The sequence below is a fragment of the Miscanthus floridulus genome, chromosome 7, assembly GCF_019320115.1.
Source record: "Miscanthus floridulus cultivar M001 chromosome 7, ASM1932011v1, whole genome shotgun sequence".
NCBI classification, from domain to species: Eukaryota; Viridiplantae; Streptophyta; class Magnoliopsida; order Poales; family Poaceae; genus Miscanthus; species Miscanthus floridulus.
The window spans coordinates 124662173-124680413 of NC_089586.1; the positions used below are offsets into that span (position 1 = coordinate 124662173).

Genomic DNA, 18241 nt, shown 5'->3' on the forward strand with positions numbered 1-18241 from the left:
GATTCTTTCTTGAACTTGTCCTTGATCTTGGATGATTAGCTAGCCTTAAATGCTACACTATTGTTCTTGTCTTCATCTTTCTTCTTCTCATCCTTGTCAACCCTCTCTCTTTCCACACGGTATGTCTCTTGTGTCATGACATCACCTAATACTTGGTTAGGGGTAAGCTCCTTCAATCCTTCTCTTATGATAAGCAATCTCAACATCTCAAATATTAGAGGTAAGCACATCAAAAATCGATGAGACACATTATCATCTTTGATCTTCTCTCCCAAGACTTTCAAGTCATTGACAATCACTTGTAATCTATGGAATATCTTCGGAATGCTCTCATCATCCTTCATCTTGATGCTTGTCAACTTGTCCTTGAGAATATATAGCTTGGCACTCTTCACCGTCGGTGTGTCCTCATAGGTCTCCTCCAATCTCTTCCACACCTCACTAATTCTATCAAGATCCTTGATTTGCTCAAACACTTTTGAATAAATGGCATGGTAGATGGTGTTGAGAGCCATTTGTATTGCATTGCTTGTTTGCCTTGTCTTGGTTGGTGAGTTGGTGGGATCAAATAATTGCAAAATCATTCTCGGTCATATCCCACACTTGATCATTGATTCAACCAAGATACACTTTCATCTTTCTCTTCTAATAATCATAGCATGTGTCATCAAAGAACGGTGGTTTGCCCCACATGGTTGAACACAACTTGAGCCATCTTTTGACACCAAGGTTGTTAAGCCTTCAATCAAACGGTGACCACGACTCCGATACCACTTGAAAGGTCCTAATATGGCTAGAGAGAGGGTGAATAGCCTATTTAAAATTTTTACAAGGCACTAGAGCAATTGATTAGTACAGCAAACGGCGAAAAACAATTTGCTCTAGATCTACAAGGGTTGTAAGCCACCTATCCCAACAATTCTAGTTGCTATGATCACTAGGAACAATCAATAGCTAAGTCACTACTTACTAAGAGCTCTCAATAAGTATATACTAAAGAGCTCTACTAGATGATACTAAGCTACAAAGCAAACTCTCAAATCTAGCTACACTAAAGAGCTTGCTACAACTAGTTTGCAAGAAGCTAATGGAGTGAGTAGGGTGATTATACCGCCACGTAGAGGAATGAACCAATCACAAGATGAATACCAATCAATCACCGGGAGAAATCCAAGAGACAAGTGAACAAGTCAATTTTCTCCTGAGGTTCACGTGCTTTCCGGCAACCTAGTCCCCGTTGTGTTGACCAATACTTGATGGTTCGGCGGCTAATAGGTATCACACACCTAGCCCACCACAAGGGTGCCGCAAGAACCTACCCGCAAGTGAGGTAGCTCAATAACACGAGCATTTTACTATAGTTTTCTTTGGCGCTCCGTCGGGGAAGGCACAAGACCCTTCACAAGCAACCAATCGTGGCCGGAGACAATCACCAACTCTGCTCAACGATCCTTCAATCACGGGGGTGTCTAGGTGTTGTCAAACACCACGAGTAACAAACTCATAACCAGTCTAAATCACCCAACTAGTGCCACAAGACGATGCAACTCAATGCAATGCACTAAAGGTTGTACCTTGAAATATTATACAAAAAGTATAATATTGCAATGAACAAAAAGTATGTACATTGCCATATTATACAAAAAGTAATATGATGCTTTAGGTTTTAAACAATGTGTCCTATGGTAGTCTTACTGTATGGAAACTACAGAGAGAGAGAAACATGCTGGTAGTCTTACTGTATGGAAACTACAGAGAGAGAGAAACATGCTGCATCAAAGAAGATTCTGATGTTGGAACAACAATTGGATGCAAAACAAAAGCTTGAATTAGAAATACAGCAGTTGAAGGGCAAACTAAAAGTGATGGACCATATGCTAGGTGATGAAGATTCAGTGTCAAAGAATAAAATCAAGGATTAAGTCTACTTTTGGCCCCTCAACTATCATGTTGGTATACTTTTGACCCTCAACTACAAAACTGTTTGGTTTAGGAACCTCAAGTTTGAAAATCGTTCACTCTTGGCATCTAGACACGGTTGTGGCTGTTTCATGCCGACGTGTACCTGGTTTTGACCAGCAACGCTGGCTTTGACCGCCACGTAGGACGCACGCACGGAGGGATAGCCGCGCTCGCAACCGATTTACGCCGCAGAGCGTCGCCTACGCCGGACTCTTCGTGCGCAGGCCGCACCTCCTACGCCGGCCACTGCGGCCCGCTCCCCGAGCGTAGGCTCTCCATCTGCGCGCCGGCCGCCATCATCTTTGTGGGCGCCGCCTCTCGCCATCGCCGACACCCGCGCCCTCCACCCCTCGCCCGGCCTCCCTGACCCCCTCAACCGCCTCCGCCTTTTCGAAGCGCCGCTGACCGGAGGTGCTCGACGAGGACACCTACGTCGACGCCATCGAGCGGGACTTCTTCTTGGACCTCCCCCGCCTCCGCGACCGCCTCGATTGGCTCCAGGCTGTGCGGTCCCATGACCCGCTCATCCTCCGCGATGCGTAGCTCAAGATCCTGGACCGCCGTCGCCGCCGCCGCCGCGTCTAGCGCCTTGGGACGGGGCCCATCCCAACACCGATGCCGGCCACCTCCACTGCGCTCCGCTCCCCGTCCTTCCTCACCACCCCCGCCGGATTCGTTGCCGGAGACGTAGGAGCACCCGAGGAGGAGGAGGACGACGTCGCGGACGCGCTCTCCCTCGACGGCTTCTTCCGCCGCTTCACCTCTCCCTCACCCTTCGAGAAGAGCATCCAGCGGCGCGGGTCCAGCAGGGCGTGGCCACACGGGGAGGCGGCGGCGGCGCGCCAGTGGGAGCAGACCGCGCGTAAGCGGAGGTAGTCCAGGAAACCGCCCATGGCGAGAACTCGTGCCGAGATGAGCTGCGTCAGCTCGATGTGGAGCAACGCCTAGTCCGGCGCCGCCTCCTCGCGCTCCCCACCACCGCTGCGCAAAGAAGCGCCTTGCCGCAGTGGCCCGGCGGCCATCCCCTACGCCGCCTGTGTTTTCTTTAGAAACCACGTCAAGACGCGCTCGCCCCGCCTGCGTCGTGCGTGGGGATGTCGAAGGCGACGGTGAGATTGGGCCCCTCCGTCGTCTCCACCTTCTCCTTCGGCTTCCTCATTGGGATGGGCAGCGCGCTGGAGACGCTGTGTGGGCAAGCGTACGGCGCGGGGCAGCTGGACCTGCTGGGCGTCTACGCGCAGCGGTCCGTCGTGGGATGCGGTGGCGGTGGTGGTGGCGCAGTCGCTGGCCATGGGGCTAGTGGCCGTGGTGCTCTTCACGGGCGACCGGGACATGCAGGCGGCCGTGGGGAAGGTGGCGCACCTGCTGGCGGCGACCATGGTGCTCTCTGGGGTGGCCATCGACGGCGGCTGGCAGGTGCTGGTCGCCTACATCAACCTCGGCCGCTACTACGCCGGTGCAGTTCGGTTGAGTCGATGACGCGTGGGCCCCACATTGGACAAAAACGCTCCACGTTGGACAAAAACAGCCTCACCCGCACCCAGGTGCTAAAAGTGAACGGTTTTGACAGTTGGGGTACTAACATTAGACGGTTTTGTAGTTGAGGGTCAAAATTAGACCAACATGATAGTTGAGGGGCCAAAAGTGGACTTAATCCTAAAATCAATGAGCTGAGTGAGGCATTGCAAGAAAAGATAGAAGAACTGGATGGAATGAAGTCACTTAACCAAACTCTGGTTATCAAAGAAAGCAAAAGCAACATTGAACTGCAAGAAGCTCGCAAAGAGTTAGAAAATGTATGTTGTTTCACCAATAAGATCTATGTGACTAATATTGTCCATCAGATTCCATGGTTATTCATCTTTTTTCTATGGCATGCTCCACAGGGCTTGCTTGATCTTTCAGGTGGGCAGTCACATATAGGAATCAAGAGAATGGGAGAGCTTGATCTGAAAGCATTTTCAAAGGCATGCCAAAAGGAGCGTACAGAAGATGCAGAAGTTACTGCTGCCTTTCTTTGTTCAAAGTGGGAGGCTGAAATAAAAAATCCTAACTGGCACCCTTTTAGGGTTGTTACAGTTGATGGAAAGGAGATGGTATGAGTCTTCACTTTTAGCTACTTCCATACATGTCCCTAGCTTTATAGCCTTCTCCTTCCGTCCCACAATAAGTGCAATTCTAGTTTTCAAAATCTGTCTCAAAATAAGTGTGTTTCAGCTTGTGGGCTACCTAGCACTAGAAGGCTTAGTTGCCCTCCGTTTCCAAAGAATTGGTTGCATCTGGGGACACTTTTTATAGGGGCATATTTGCCATTTCCTAATAACACCGATCCCAAATAATCATAGAACTGCACTTATTGTGTGGCGAAGTATAATTGAGTTACTGAATAATCCTATCACGTCAAGTAGAAGTTGTTAATTTCCTTCCTGAATCATCAGATCCCATATCTTGTATGAATATTGTTTAGTGTTACATCATGTACTTTGTTATCTCTCCCCCCCTCCCTCTCTCTCTCTCAACAAAAAAAAAGAAGGGAGGGGGGGGGGGGGGGTACCTTCTGTTTCAGTTTGTAACTACTTACGGTCATGTACAGACAATGATATGGATGCTGACCTGTGCCTCATTAGGGGAGTGATATTTGTATCCTTCGTTTCCTGTTTAATTTAGTGAACCATGCATCCTTGACCACTATCCAATTTTTCGGATACCTTGCGTTTTGTAAACCTGCATTGGGCTATACTACCTTATTTGACTCTAAGTGGTGCATGCTGTGATGTAGGAAATAATCGAGGATGATGCAAAGCTTAGCGCTCAAAGAAGAACATTGTGAAGAAATCTATGCATTGGTGACAAAGGCGCTGCTTGAGATCAACAAGTACAAATCTAAAGGCAGTTATCCTGTGGGGGAGCTATGGAACTTCAAAGAAGACCGGAAGGTGACACTCTGAAGGGAGCTGTCCAGTTTGTCCTGAGACAGTGGCCAACAAACAGGAGGAAGCGATAAGCTCTCGGGCACTCATGATCTGCACGCCATGCATTCGAGAACTAGTAACCTGGAAACAGTAGTATTAATTGGTGATAAAATTGATAGGGCGATACAGCCCTGTCGATCTGTTCCTTGTTGGGTATAAGCTGATACTCCTATTGCAGTATCAGCATCAGTGGACTAGGACGCCGTTATGGCATCTTTGTGCCACCTTTGTAGCAACTAGTCGTTCTTGAACCGTGTGTTGTGGAACATGCAGACGCATATTGCCTGGGCTCCTCTTGTGCTACTCTACACTTATGTTGTCGTGGGCGCGGTGACCGGTGAGAATGTTGGTTGTTGGTTGGTGCTGCAGCCGTGGAACGTGAAGGACGGAGGGAGAGCGATGCTGGAGGAATCTCTAGAACCATAAATCGCCTTGCTGCATCCGACCTTATTCTCTACTGGGTTAAACCATTTGATGTATTGTTTAGGGTCTAAATGATACAATTGGTCTCTGTTTTTCGTTTAAATGTTATCGGTAATGCTACAAAAACATACGTCCGGAATCTTACAAAAATTGGACATTCTGCTCCGTGCTAGCTCCAGCACAGCGATGGTCCAACAGGCTCATCTACGCTCTCTCCTCTATCTACTCCATCTACACTGTGACAGCCGACAGAAATCCCCAACTCCTTGCTTCGCTCGTCGCGGCTCACCACGCTGTCCGCCCGCCCAAAGCCGCCTCGTGGCGGTGCCCCCATCCCGCATCGAGCCACGCCACGTCTACCGCCGTGCTGTGCTCCATCCCTCGTCGCGCCGTGCCCCATCCCTCGCGCACGTCAAGGTGTTGCTAATGCCATCGTTCCCCACCAGGAGGTCGTGCCCACTGTCGACGCCAGTGTCGCCGCAACGCTTGACCTCAGCTCGGTACGTCACGAGATCCGGAGTGGCCAGACCCGAAGCGGGCTTCTCCGGCTGTACCTCACGCTCCCCTCCTTTCCTCAAATGTTGCAAGCGCGTGTTGCAAGCATATGTTTCAAGTGTTTCAGGTTTCATATGCGTGTTGCAAGTGTTTTATGTGGATGTTGTAAAAGTAGATCGGGATATTGCATATGTTGCAATGGCTACACACGTTGTTGCAAGTGTCTATTCCAAATGTTTCAGCTGTTTCAGACAGATGTTGCATGTGTTTTATCTAGGTGTTGCATATGTTTCACACTTATGTTGCAAGTGTTCCATCGGGATATTGGATATGTTTTCACACATGTTGCAAGTCTTTTCATCTAGATGTTGCATATGTTTTGCAATGGCTACATATGTGTTTTCCTCGTGTTTCAGACGTATGTTGCAAGTGTTTCAACTGTTTCGTGCCTATGTTGCAAATGTTTACTCTAGATGTTGCAAAAGTAGATCCGATGTTGCATATGTTGCAGTGAACCCTATCAGCAGTAGCTGCTGGGCCCACCTGCATGCGCATTGGTGTGGAGGGGCGCGAGCCGCAAGCGCGGATAGAAGCGGGCGTGGAACACGAAGCGGGCATGGAACACGGAGCAGCGCGGGACCCCACGTGAAGCAGGCGTGCGCGTGAGGGCGTTCGGACGCAAGCCCTCGTCCGAATGTCCGGGCGCGCCTTTCCCAAATGTTATTTAAGGCGAACAATGAGTTATATAAACATAGTAGGTTTTTTTAGACTTAAACGTAGTAGTTATTATATATAGATAACTACGGCACTGGCTCTAACTGCAACAAATCTCCCTAATGGCCTGATTAGCTTCTAGACTCTAGGCCTCTAGCCCAAGAAAAGCTTATGAACCTATAAAAAAAAAGCTTATGAATCTTGCAAAAGGCCCATGAATAGGACAACAAAGCATCTATTTTGGGCCTTAGAGCCCAGCAGTTCCATTTCCTTTTTCCATGCGATCATCCGTCCCGAGCCTCGTTCCCCATTGCGGCGCCTCTGCTGCCCAGACAGTCACAGAGCAAGGAGGCGAGAAGGCAATGGCAACGGCGCAGAACAAGAGACCCCGGATCAGCAGCGGCGTGGAGAAGAGGCCGAGTAGGAAGGAGGTCCGTCTCTTCTCTCTTTTATCTCTTCCCTTTCATCCTATTCTCGAATCTTGACTGGGCTGGCAGCGCTCCGCTCCCTTTCCCTGCGACCCTGCCCTACCTAGTCGAATTCCTGGCCATGGCCAGTGCATTCTTCTAACCAATTGGCCGGTGTTGTATGATTGCGCTTGCTATTTGGATGGTTAGCAAGTTTCCTTTATTCCAAAGGGCGTCTTAAATAGCCTGGTCGTAGCCTCGTAGGGTTACGGAGGCGGTGCGAAGCTGGGAGTTGCTGAAAGTTCATGTATTCCCACGCAGAATGTAATGTAACTGCAGCATAAGATCGTATGGTGAATAATCTGAAATAGCTGGTAGAGTCAACTTTAACGCACCCGTGCTGTTTTCCTGCTGAATTGCTGATCTTGTGTTTGGCAACATTATCTTTTGTCACTTTCAGGTTTCCTTTTCTCTTGTACTGACAGCAATGAATAGTGGGTTAGGCATGGTCCCTGATTCATTCTATTGGATAGATATTGGGGAGAAAGAAGGCGGTCGAGGAACGTATAAAGAAAGCTGTAGCTGTGAAGGATCATCTAGAGCAGTTTCCAGCATTTCATAAGTATCAGAAAAATGGTAGCATACACTATCTTCCCAAATCCAGCAAAACAAAACTGAGTGCCAAATTAGTCCTTTGCAGATACAATTAAGCATAGTGCTTATTGATTTTTCTGTCTGCTTGTTCTGAGGGTGAATGCATCACAGCAAGCTCATTTTTCCTGATATCTAGGTCTCTCAGTCTACATGGAGTCCGGACGTGGGGATCAGCTTACATTACCAACGAGGAAGTACATCCAAAATCTTCTGAAGGTTACATTCATTTGTTTTCACTGTAGTCCATTCTTTGCATTCCACATAGACATTTAGCTATTACATGTCACCACTCTGAATGTAATGTTAGTAAACAAATATAGGTTAACATGGAGAAACCATATGGACCAGAGTGGCCGTCAGAAGAGAAAATTAAGCGCCGGGAAATGGTAGCCCCAGAAGCGCGATACATCTTGACTAAGCAATATTCAAATGGGTTTATTCCTGAAAATTCCATGAAGCAAGACGCCGAGGCGGAACATATGCATGCAGCATGTACTGAAAGCTGCTTGCTTGGTTTTGTACACTATAGATTTGTTGTGGAAGAGGAGCTGCCTGTTGTTTACGTGTATGAGCTGCAAATGGAGCCTTCTGCCCAGGGCAAGGGGCTGGGGAAGTTTATGATCCAGTTGGTTGAACAGATAGCATGCAAGGTAATATGATCTATTCATGATCCTGCCTACTTATTATTACAATCTTCTGAATATTAGGTCATGGCATCACTGTTATTGCACTATTTTCCTTTCCACTGGCATGTGTTAGTTCAGTCACTATCTTGACATGTGACCATAAATGATAATCCAGAATGACACATTGTGATTGTATATGCATGCAGAACCAAATGGGAGCTGTGATGCTAACCGTTCAGAAAGCTAACACACTAGCTATGGATTTCTATACTAAGTTGAGGTACACTAACTAGTTGCTTACCTTCTAGTTACTTAATCTTATGGCTACTGCTTTGCTTTGAGCTAATTCTTTTTCTCTTGTAGATATGTAATATCCAGTACCTCACCATCCCGAGTGGATCCTCAGGTTTCAGTTTACCGATATAACATAGCTTTTCAAAAGAATAAGAAATTTGCATATTGTTATCATGATTTACATGGATCTCTTCATTTTTCACAGATAGGACTTGAAAAAAGCTATGAGATTTTGTGCAAGACATTTGACTCTGAAGCTAAGTCCAAACTAGAGGTTTGTGGCTGTATACTTACTGGTGTGATATTTTGTTGCATGAGATTGGCAAATCTCATAGAAAATTATGTCACTACCAGAATTGCTGGTATTTTTGGCATTGCTTGTACTACTACTATTTGCTACGTGCTCTATTATATGAAATTCATGAATGAATAATATTGTGGGAGTTTCAGTTATCTCTAGCACAAGTGCGCTGCTGATGCTCTTCTTTCTAAATATATGCAGGATGGCGACTATTAAGACTTAAGACTTTACAATGCAACAACCATTTAAGCGACCACCGAGCATTATGCCCACTTACGCCACAAGATTCCACAGCATATTGTCATGAAGGCAACTGTTACTGTGATTTATTACTATAGTATTATGGTGTACTTGGCCTAAATTCACAATTTTTGTCTTGTTTTCCTTTTTTTTCTTTTGGCAAATGGACACAGTTTTGCTAATGACTAATGCCCAGCTGGATGTTTAATATAGTACGTACTGTAGTAGGACCAGAAGTCATCGCTTATTTTTCCAAAACAAACAAATGGGGGGCCGCTGGCTACGCACCAGTGACATGACACATCGAGGCAAATGGAGGCCGGGGACTGGCTGACTGACTGACTGAGACGCGAAAGACTAGGTGGTATCGCTAGATGCAGAGCTGCAGAAGGGCGGCGCTTCAATCTCGGGGGACCAGGGGATCATCTGCAGGCTGCAGCGCGAACAATGACAGGCACCTGACGAGCCACGCCAGGAACGCGAAAAACAGGCGAGGCAACGGCGCCGGCGCCGGCGCGGCGGATACGCGCAGCAGCTGCCCACGGCCGCCGGCGTCTGGGACAACGGCGGGATTTTGCTCTGGCTCCGGACCGCCGGAGTCCACAGCCTCTTTGTTGGCATTGCCAGCGTCATCGCGAGCCATCGGATGTGCCACGGTCGATTTCGGACGACGCAGACTCGGCGAAGGGCGAACAGACAAAGGGCGCCTTATTAAGTTATTACAGGCTGTGTGAGCCAACCTGATGGGTGATCTTGTTGATTATATAGAGCGAGGTGGCAGTGGACGTGTCGTTGAATCGTTGATGCGTTCAACTGGGCAACTGATTTGTTGGTGAAAGCGATGGGTCTAGTTGTCCTGGAGTGGCAGTGGACGTGTCGTTGATGGCTTGATCACCGCGATGCATACGATGGTTCGCGCCTTCGCGGAACGCCCCCACGAAAGCGACCTCTATAAACTCTAGCCGTGCCATGCCACGAGCGCGATCGCTGACCAAAACAGAGCTCCAGGGTAGTTGATGACGGCAAGAAGGATTTGTTCTTTTTAGATAAGATAGGAGGGCAAGCAAAAGGGTTTGTAGTACTCGCTCGGTATGGCTTTCGTCGAGAACTGCTTGAGATTTGAGAACACGAGACGACCATGCCATTGCCAAACACGTCTTGGCCGTGCTACGTACGGCTAATGACGCACGGTCGATGCGACGATGCTTTCCTGGAAATTTCCTCTGCTCCATTCACGACTTGGTTAATTCTCGTTTCTTCGAAGAATCCCCCCTTCCTGGCTTTCTGGCATGGTGCACCGCTACGGGCTGGCTGATCCCGGTGGGCGGTGGGAATCTATCGAATGTTGGTTGGTTCACATGGCATAGCAGGGAGCACATTATTGGAGGCGATGTGAATACGTGATCGAAGCTGTGAAGACAAGTAATAATGTTAGATAATTTTAGGCATTTTTATTATCAGTTTAATCCAGAAAAATAACATCAGCAGGTTCGTGACGGCATATATGTGCATGTGTATATCTCTAACGAACGCTACAACATGCAGAGATAACATACAGATGAATACAGAAAAAGCGCAAATTACAGTAATCACAGAGATTAGAGTGTACCCAGCGGAGGGTCCCATGCCGAGGGCATCGGAGGATCCATTCGCACTAGTCGACATAGTGCGTTGCTCGAAGTCGCGGACCACAGTCGATGCAGGACGATGTTCGCAGTGCAGTCCCACGAACGGATCACCAGGAAGAAGACGCCTTGTTGTTCCGCAGTCAATCACTGAGAAGAAGACGGGTTCCGAGAGCGATTGTCACCAGGAAGAAGACGTACGTGGACGAGCAGTCGCGGATCGCTTCCCAAAAACCTAATCGCCGCACACCCCGTGCAAGGTTCTCAGGCGGACGAGGGTTCCGGAGGCACCTGCTCTCCCGCTACTCCGTGCGAGCAGAGGTAAGGGACGGGGAAGCCAAATGGCTGCTGAGATATGGTTTCTATTAGGAGCGGTTGCGAAAGACGGAGATCTGGACTGACGGAGGAGGACTACAGATATATGGCTGCGACGGGAAGGAAGAAAGGCAGCAGAGAATCCAAGGAGACGGAGAAGCAGAAGCGGAAAGGACGGTTTCTCTCAGGAGCTTTTGCGAAAGACGGAGATCTGGACTGACAGAGGAGGACTACGGATATATGGCTGCGACAGGAAGGGAGAAAGGCAGCGGAGAATCCAAGAAGACGGAGAAGCGGAAGCGGAAAGGACGATAGCTGACGCAATCAGTTCGTCTCCACCATCAAAGGAAGTAACTCTCGTGATTATGTGGATTAAGTGGCAAAAGACTGGCCACGCCCGCCCGCTCGCCGCCCGCCTACCACGGCCTCGGCCGACCGGTGGCGGCGCGCGCGCGTGGCACGCCTATGTCCTTTTCTTAGCTTCTCAATTAAGATGAATAATTTCCAACCATATAAGCTGAGTCAACGTTCAGTCAAAATCCGGTATGGTATTAAACCATACAACGCTTAATATTACGTACCATAGAGTTTTATTTGATTTATTAAATATTAATGGGCCAAGCCCATATTATATCCAACAATCCCCACCAAACTCTAAGGTTTGTAACAAAGTAGTCTTAGAATCATATTTCTTTTATATACCAGTGTTTCGATGGAGACTGTTAAGTTGAACATCCATCTAGAGCAATAGTTTCACTCAGTCACAACTGAACAATGGACTAAGCCTTGAATTGCCAGTTTTGTGTGAGGTAAATGTCACTAAAGTCCTTAGCTGATACTTGGCTGCAAAAGGCATCCTCTCTATTTGAAGCATATAAGTCATACTCCAGTGCCTTTTATGAGTATTTAGATATCACCCAAATCTCATAGACTGTGACTAGCAGTTTGACTCATATAAGTGTGTTCCTCAAAAGATGTTCTATAGGACAACATCTTTACTTTAGCAAGCCACTTGGAATACATTAAGGTAAAAATCAACCTGCCTTATAGATATGAAAGATACGCACCAGAAATGAATCTTGCTAAGGATCTTTCCTCATAATTTACTACTAGTTTGTTTTACCATTTTACTTCACGGGATCTCCGATTACATAGAATATGGTACCACTATAGTAAATTTTTAAGTGGGTCTCAAACCCATCTCTCTCGATGCACTTTCTATCACATTACGTGACAGACCCTTAGTGAACTGATCTGCTAGATTATTAGACGTGTGAACATAGTCCAACGCTATTACTCCGGAGTTTCTCAATTTTCTGACAGATTTTAGTCGTCTCTTAACATACCTTGTGGACTTTATGTTATCCTTAGAACTGTTAACCTTCGTAATCACAATCTGGTTATCACAGTTCATAGAAATAGCCGGTATGGGTTTTTCAATAACCGATAAATCTATAAGGAGATCACGAAGCCACTCGGTCTCAGGGCCAGCGGTGTCTAATGCTGTGAGTTCTGCTTCCATTGTAGACTTTGTTAAGATAGTCTGCTTGCAAGACTTTCAGGAAACAGCGTCGCCTCCCAGCGAAAACACATATCCACTTGTGGCATAAAGCTCATCAGCATCAGAGATCTAGTTGGCATCATAATAGCCTTCCAGCATTTTTGGATGTCCGGTATAATAAATACCATAGCTCATGGTGCCTTTTAGATAGCGCATTACTCTCTCAAGAGCACGCCAGTGATCATCTCCCGGGTTTGACACAAACTGGCTCAGCTTGCACACAACAAATGAGATGTCAGACCTTGTTGCACTAGCAAGATATATGAGCGAACCAATGATCTGGGAATATCTCAACTGATCCCTTGCTTCTCTGATTTTTCCTCAGTAGCACACTAGGGTCATAAGGTGTAGGAGCAGTTGCACAGTCACTAAACCCAAAGCGACACGACACCTTCTCCACATAGTGAGATTGTAACAGAGTTATCCCACCATCACCTTATCTCAGAAGCTTGATATTAAGAATAACATCAGCCTCTCCCAAATCTTTTATCTCAAAATTATTAGTTAAGAATTCCTTCACCTCCTCAATCACTTTGAGGCTGGATCCAAAGATCAGTATGTCATCAACATATAAGCACAAAATGACTCATTCACCTCCACCATACCGATAGTACACATATTTGTCAGCTTCATTCACAACAAAGCCAATAGATGTTAAAGTTCTGTTGAACTTCTCATGCCACTGCTTAGGAGCTTGTTTTAGGCCATATAATGACTTTAATAACTTACACACCTTGCCTTCTTGACCATTTGCTACAAATCCATCCGGCTGATCCATATAGATCTCCTCCTCCAACTCTTCGTTTAGGAAAGTTGTCTTAACATCCATTTGATGAACGATGAGACTATAAGAGGCTGCCAGGGAAAGCAAAACTTGAATTGTGGTTAATCGGGCAACCGGTGAATAAGTATCAAAGAAATCCCCACCTTCCTTTTGAGTATAACCCTTGGCCACAAGCCTTGCCTTGTACCTCTCGATAATACCATCAGGCCTAAGCTTTTTCTTGAACACCCATTTACACCCTATAGGCTTGCACCCATAGGGACGATCAACTATTTCCCAAGTTCCATTAGACATAACAGAATCCATCTCACTCTGTACTGCTTCCTTCCATAAGTTAGCATTAGGAGAGAAATAGGCCTTTTCAATGGTTGTTGATGTATCATTCACAAGGTACACAATATAGTCATCACCAAAAGACTTTGCAGTCCTTTGTCTCTTACTCTTTCTAGTGACTATAGTGTCATCCTCCTTAGGATTTTGCATATAGGGTTCCTCAGTTTGTACTATCGGAGTAAAATTTTCATGCTCATGGGGAATTTTAGATTCATGACCAGTCGTGCTAGGTGCATTTTTCATGGGAAACTCATTCTCAAAAAATGTAGCGTCTCTAGATTCTATGATTGTATCAACAGCCATCTTAGGAACACTAGAATTTATGATTAAAAATCTATAACCCACGTTGTGAATAGCATAACCAAGGAAAACACAATCAACAGTCTTTGATTCAAGCTTTCGCTTTTTGTTTATTGGCACATTCACCTTTGTCAAACAACCCCAAGTTTGCAGGTAAGAGAGATTTAATCTCTTCTTCTCCCATTCCTCGAATGGTGTAATTTCTTTGTTCTTTGTGGGTACTCTATTTAGGACATGACATACTGCCAATAAGCCTCACCCCACCATTCCTTAGATAGTCCTGCAGTCTCTAACATGGCATTAACCAAATCAGTTAGAGTGTGGTTCTTTCTCTCTGCAATCCCATTGGACTGTGGTGAGTATGGTGGCGTCCTCTCATGAATAATTCCATGCACCGCATAAAACTCAGAAAATTCATTTGAGAAATATTCTCCCCCGCGATCGGACCGCAAACACTTGATTTTCTTCTCAAGTTGATTTTCTACCTCAGCTTTATAAACTTTAAAATAATGCAACGCTTCATCTTAGTTTTCAATAAATACACGTAGCAAAATCTAGTACAATTATCTATAAATGTCATGAAGTATCCTCTACCGCCTTTAGTTAATTCGCCATTCATTTCACATAAATCAGAATGAACGAGTTCTAATGGTGCCAAGTTCCTCGCATCAGCAGCCTTGTGAGGCTTGCATGGTTGCTTCGATTGCACACATACCTGGCACTTAGAATCTTTAACTAAGTTAAATTTTAGGATTAAATTCAGATTTATAAGCCGCGTAAGACAGCCAAAATTAATGTGACAAAGTCGTGAATGCCATATATTCGACTCATCCGAAACATTAACATTGTTCACCACTTTATTACACACATCATCAACCAAAGATAAGCGGAACAAGCCTCCACAATCATAACATTTTCCAATAAATGTTTCATGTCTCGACACAATAACACTTATTGAACTCAAGCATAATTTTAAAGCCATCGCGGCACATCTGAGAAGCGCTAACAAGATTCTTCTTGATGGAGGGGACATGTTGCATGTTCTTTAATAGCACCGTCTTTCCTGAAGTAAACTTCAGAACGACCGTACTAGCACCAAGAACACGCGCATACGAACTGTTTCCCATCAATAAGGCTCCAGTCCTGCTGGCCTGATAGGAAGTAAACAAAGAAACATCAGCACACACATAAATATTAGCACTGTTGTCCATCCACCACTTAGGTGAAAGACAAACTGAGAGAACAAAAGGTAAAGAATTACCATACCTAGATGTTCCTCCTCTAGTCTCACTAATCACCATGTTTGCTGATTTCTTTTCTTGCTTATATTTGCGGTCTGGGCACGCACTTGCCCAATGCTCATCACTCCCGCAAACAAAGCAACCTCCACCTTTCTTGTTATTTTTCTTCTTAATCTGTGCAGTTTGCTTAAGCTTTGCATTGTTGTTCTCTTGCATGTTCTTCTTCTTTTTATTATGGGATGCAAATGAGTTTTTCTTCTGCACCATATTGGCAGCGGAAGACTCAACTCCTTTTCCACAGTTGTCTTTTGCTCTCGCCCTCTCCTCAATATCAAGAGATTTGATAAGTTCAGCCACGCTAAACTCCTGTCTCTTGTGTTTTAGAGAAGTAGCAAAATCCCTACAAAAAGGTGACAGCTTAGCGATTATATCGCCAGCCACAAACTTGTCAGGCAACAAACATGGAAAATGTTCTAGTTCCTTTGCTAGCGTCTGTATCTCATGAGCCCGTTCCTCCATAGAACGGTTTTCAACCATTTTGTAGTCATACAGTTGCTCTATAAGGTACAACTCACTGCCAGCATCAGAAACTCCAAACTTTGCCTCAAGAGCATCCTATAACTCTTTGCCTGATGTGTAAGATATGTAGTTTTTCTCATACTTAGGATGAAGTGCACTAATCACGGCGCCTCAAAACAGGTTATTGGCAACCAAGAACTTTTGCTCCTCCTCAGGAGTAAATTGTTCAGGCTTTCCCTGTGCGGCGTGATAGCAGTTCATCGCAGTCAACCACAATACCATCTTGGCACGCCATATCATGAAATTCTTGCCATTAAAATTATTTGGCATCAAAGCAGCAGTAAAACCACTGACAAAAAATTGCCTAACATTAGATTTTTGGAATGTTAGATAATTTTAGGCATTTTCATTATCAGTTTAATCCAAAAAAATAACATCAGCAGGTTCGTGATGGCATATATGTGCATGTGTATATCTCTAACGAGCGCTACAACATGCAGAGATAACATACAGATGAATACAGAAAAAGCACAAATTACAGTAATCACATAGATTAGAGTATACCTAGCGGAGGGTCCCATGCCGAGGGCTTTGGATGATCCATTTGCACTAGTCGACATAGTGCGTTGCTCAAAGTCGCAGACCACAGTCGATGTAGGACGATGTTCGCAGTGCAGTCCCATGAACGGATCGCCAGGAAGAAGACGCCTTGCTGTTCCACAGTCAATCACCGGGAAGAAGATGGGTTCCGAGAGCGATTGTCACCAGAAAGAAGGCATACGTACGAGCAGTCGTGGATTGCTCCCCAAAAACCTAATCGCCACACACCCCGTGCAAGGTTCTCAGGCGGACGAGGGTTCCGAAGGCACCTGCTCTCCCGCTACTCCGTGCGCGCAGAGGTACGGGATGGGGAAGCCAGAAGGCTGCTGAGATGTGGTTTCTCTCAGGAGCGGTTGCGGAAGACGGAGATCTGGACTGACGGAGGAGGACTACAGATATATGGCTATGACGGGAAGGGAGAAAGGCAGCGGAGAATCCCAGGAGATGGAGAAGCGGAAGCGGAAAGGACGGTAACTAACGCAATCAGTTCACCTCACCATCAAAGGAAGTAACTCCCATGATTATGTGGATTAAGTGGCAAATGACTGGCCACGTCCGCCCGCTCGCCGCCTGCCTGCCTCGCCACGGCCTCGGGCCGGCTCTTAATGTTACGTACCATAGTGTTTTATTTGATTTATTAAATATTATATGGGCCAAGCCCATATTATATCCAACAAGTAACATGTCCACGGCTCTGCAGTAGGGTCGCAGGGAAGCAAAACTTGAGAACGACATGCCGATGTCCTCCTGCCTTTTTTTAGCAAAGCCGACGTCCTCCTCCTAAGCACACATGGCCCAAATAGTTCAATAAAGCATGTTGAGACCCATTACCGAAGCTGCACGAACTGGACTTTCCTCGTGGACATCAACAGGCCCATACTTCACTAAGTAGACGTCTAGTACCTCAAAAGGCCACCCATTCACAATTTTTTTTCAAGTAGAGATGTACATTTTTTGGGCTTACTAGAGCATGCCTGTGCCCCCACCCACACACCACGCCTGCTCACTCTCTTGTCTCTCTATATCTTATCTCCTTTCTCATCCACGCCCTCCCTCCACTGTCTTCGCCTGCCCCACTACAGCCGCCCTCCCCGTGGCCCTCCCAAAATCCAAGACCCCCGCCCCATCCCGCTTGGCTAAGGCGATGCCACGATTGTCGCTAAACCCAAGTCAAATCCTCCTTCTCTGACTGATTCCCCACCACTTGCACCGTTCCACTGTCATCTCCCACCGTCCTAGGAGGCGAAGGTTCTGTCGCCCTGCCCTGCTACTATCTCTTCCACAACCGTTGTCGGTCTGGTGTCCTCCTCGACGATCCCTTCTAAGTCTTGAAGCCATGGACACCCTCCTACCCACACAGAAAACCCTGAACCATAACCCTCGAAACCTAACACTGGCGAACTTTGTTGTCAACAAAAGGTGAGTTCTTTAATTTCTCTCTCTCCATTATTGTTGTACCTTTTTCTGTTTACATGCCGAGAGTTAAATCATGCGCTTGTGGAATTAAGTATTTTCGTACATTTTTTGTAATGAATAATTAACATTCCAGCTAGGATGCTTAGCAAATAGAATCTCTGCTCAATTTCTTGTAACCTTGAAGGCTCCCATCCATGTTCAAAATTGTCGGTGCAGAAAGTGACCAGCACGTAAATGTTTGTAGTTTTGCCATACGTTTTGATCGGATGTGGCCTAACACTCAATGATACAAGGTTTATACTGGTTCAGGCAACGTGCCCTACGTCCAGTTTGAGTCGGTTAGTGACTATATTCCTGAGCCCAGGTGCTCGAAGTTTGTTGTAGGGTTACAAACGAGAGGGAGTAAGATGGGGGGTGTAAGAGGTCCGGTCAGACTCTAGGCCGAAGGGCCGAGAGAGA

At 46.3% G+C, this 18241-nt stretch overlaps 1 protein-coding gene and 1 long non-coding RNA gene across 2 annotated transcripts; both read left to right on the forward strand.

Moving 5' to 3' along the window:
• The first annotated feature begins 3625 nt into the window (after window positions 1-3625).
• LOC136467846 (uncharacterized) lies at window positions 3626-5230 on the forward strand. Its single transcript, XR_010761643.1, has 2 exons — window positions 3626-4058; window positions 4742-5230. It is a non-coding gene; the product is annotated as an uncharacterized lncRNA (long non-coding RNA).
• A 1668-nt stretch (window positions 5231-6898) lies between these two features.
• On the forward strand, window positions 6899-9307 carry LOC136467845 (uncharacterized). Its single transcript, XM_066466638.1, has 8 exons — window positions 6899-6997; window positions 7507-7609; window positions 7764-7843; window positions 7948-8277; window positions 8460-8533; window positions 8617-8659; window positions 8753-8821; window positions 9050-9307. The coding sequence occupies exons 1-8, from the start codon at window positions 6929-6931 to the stop codon at window positions 9062-9064; spliced, it is 783 nt and encodes a 260-aa protein (XP_066322735.1). The 5' UTR covers window positions 6899-6928; the 3' UTR covers window positions 9065-9307.
• Window positions 9308-18241: the final 8934 nt, after the last annotated feature.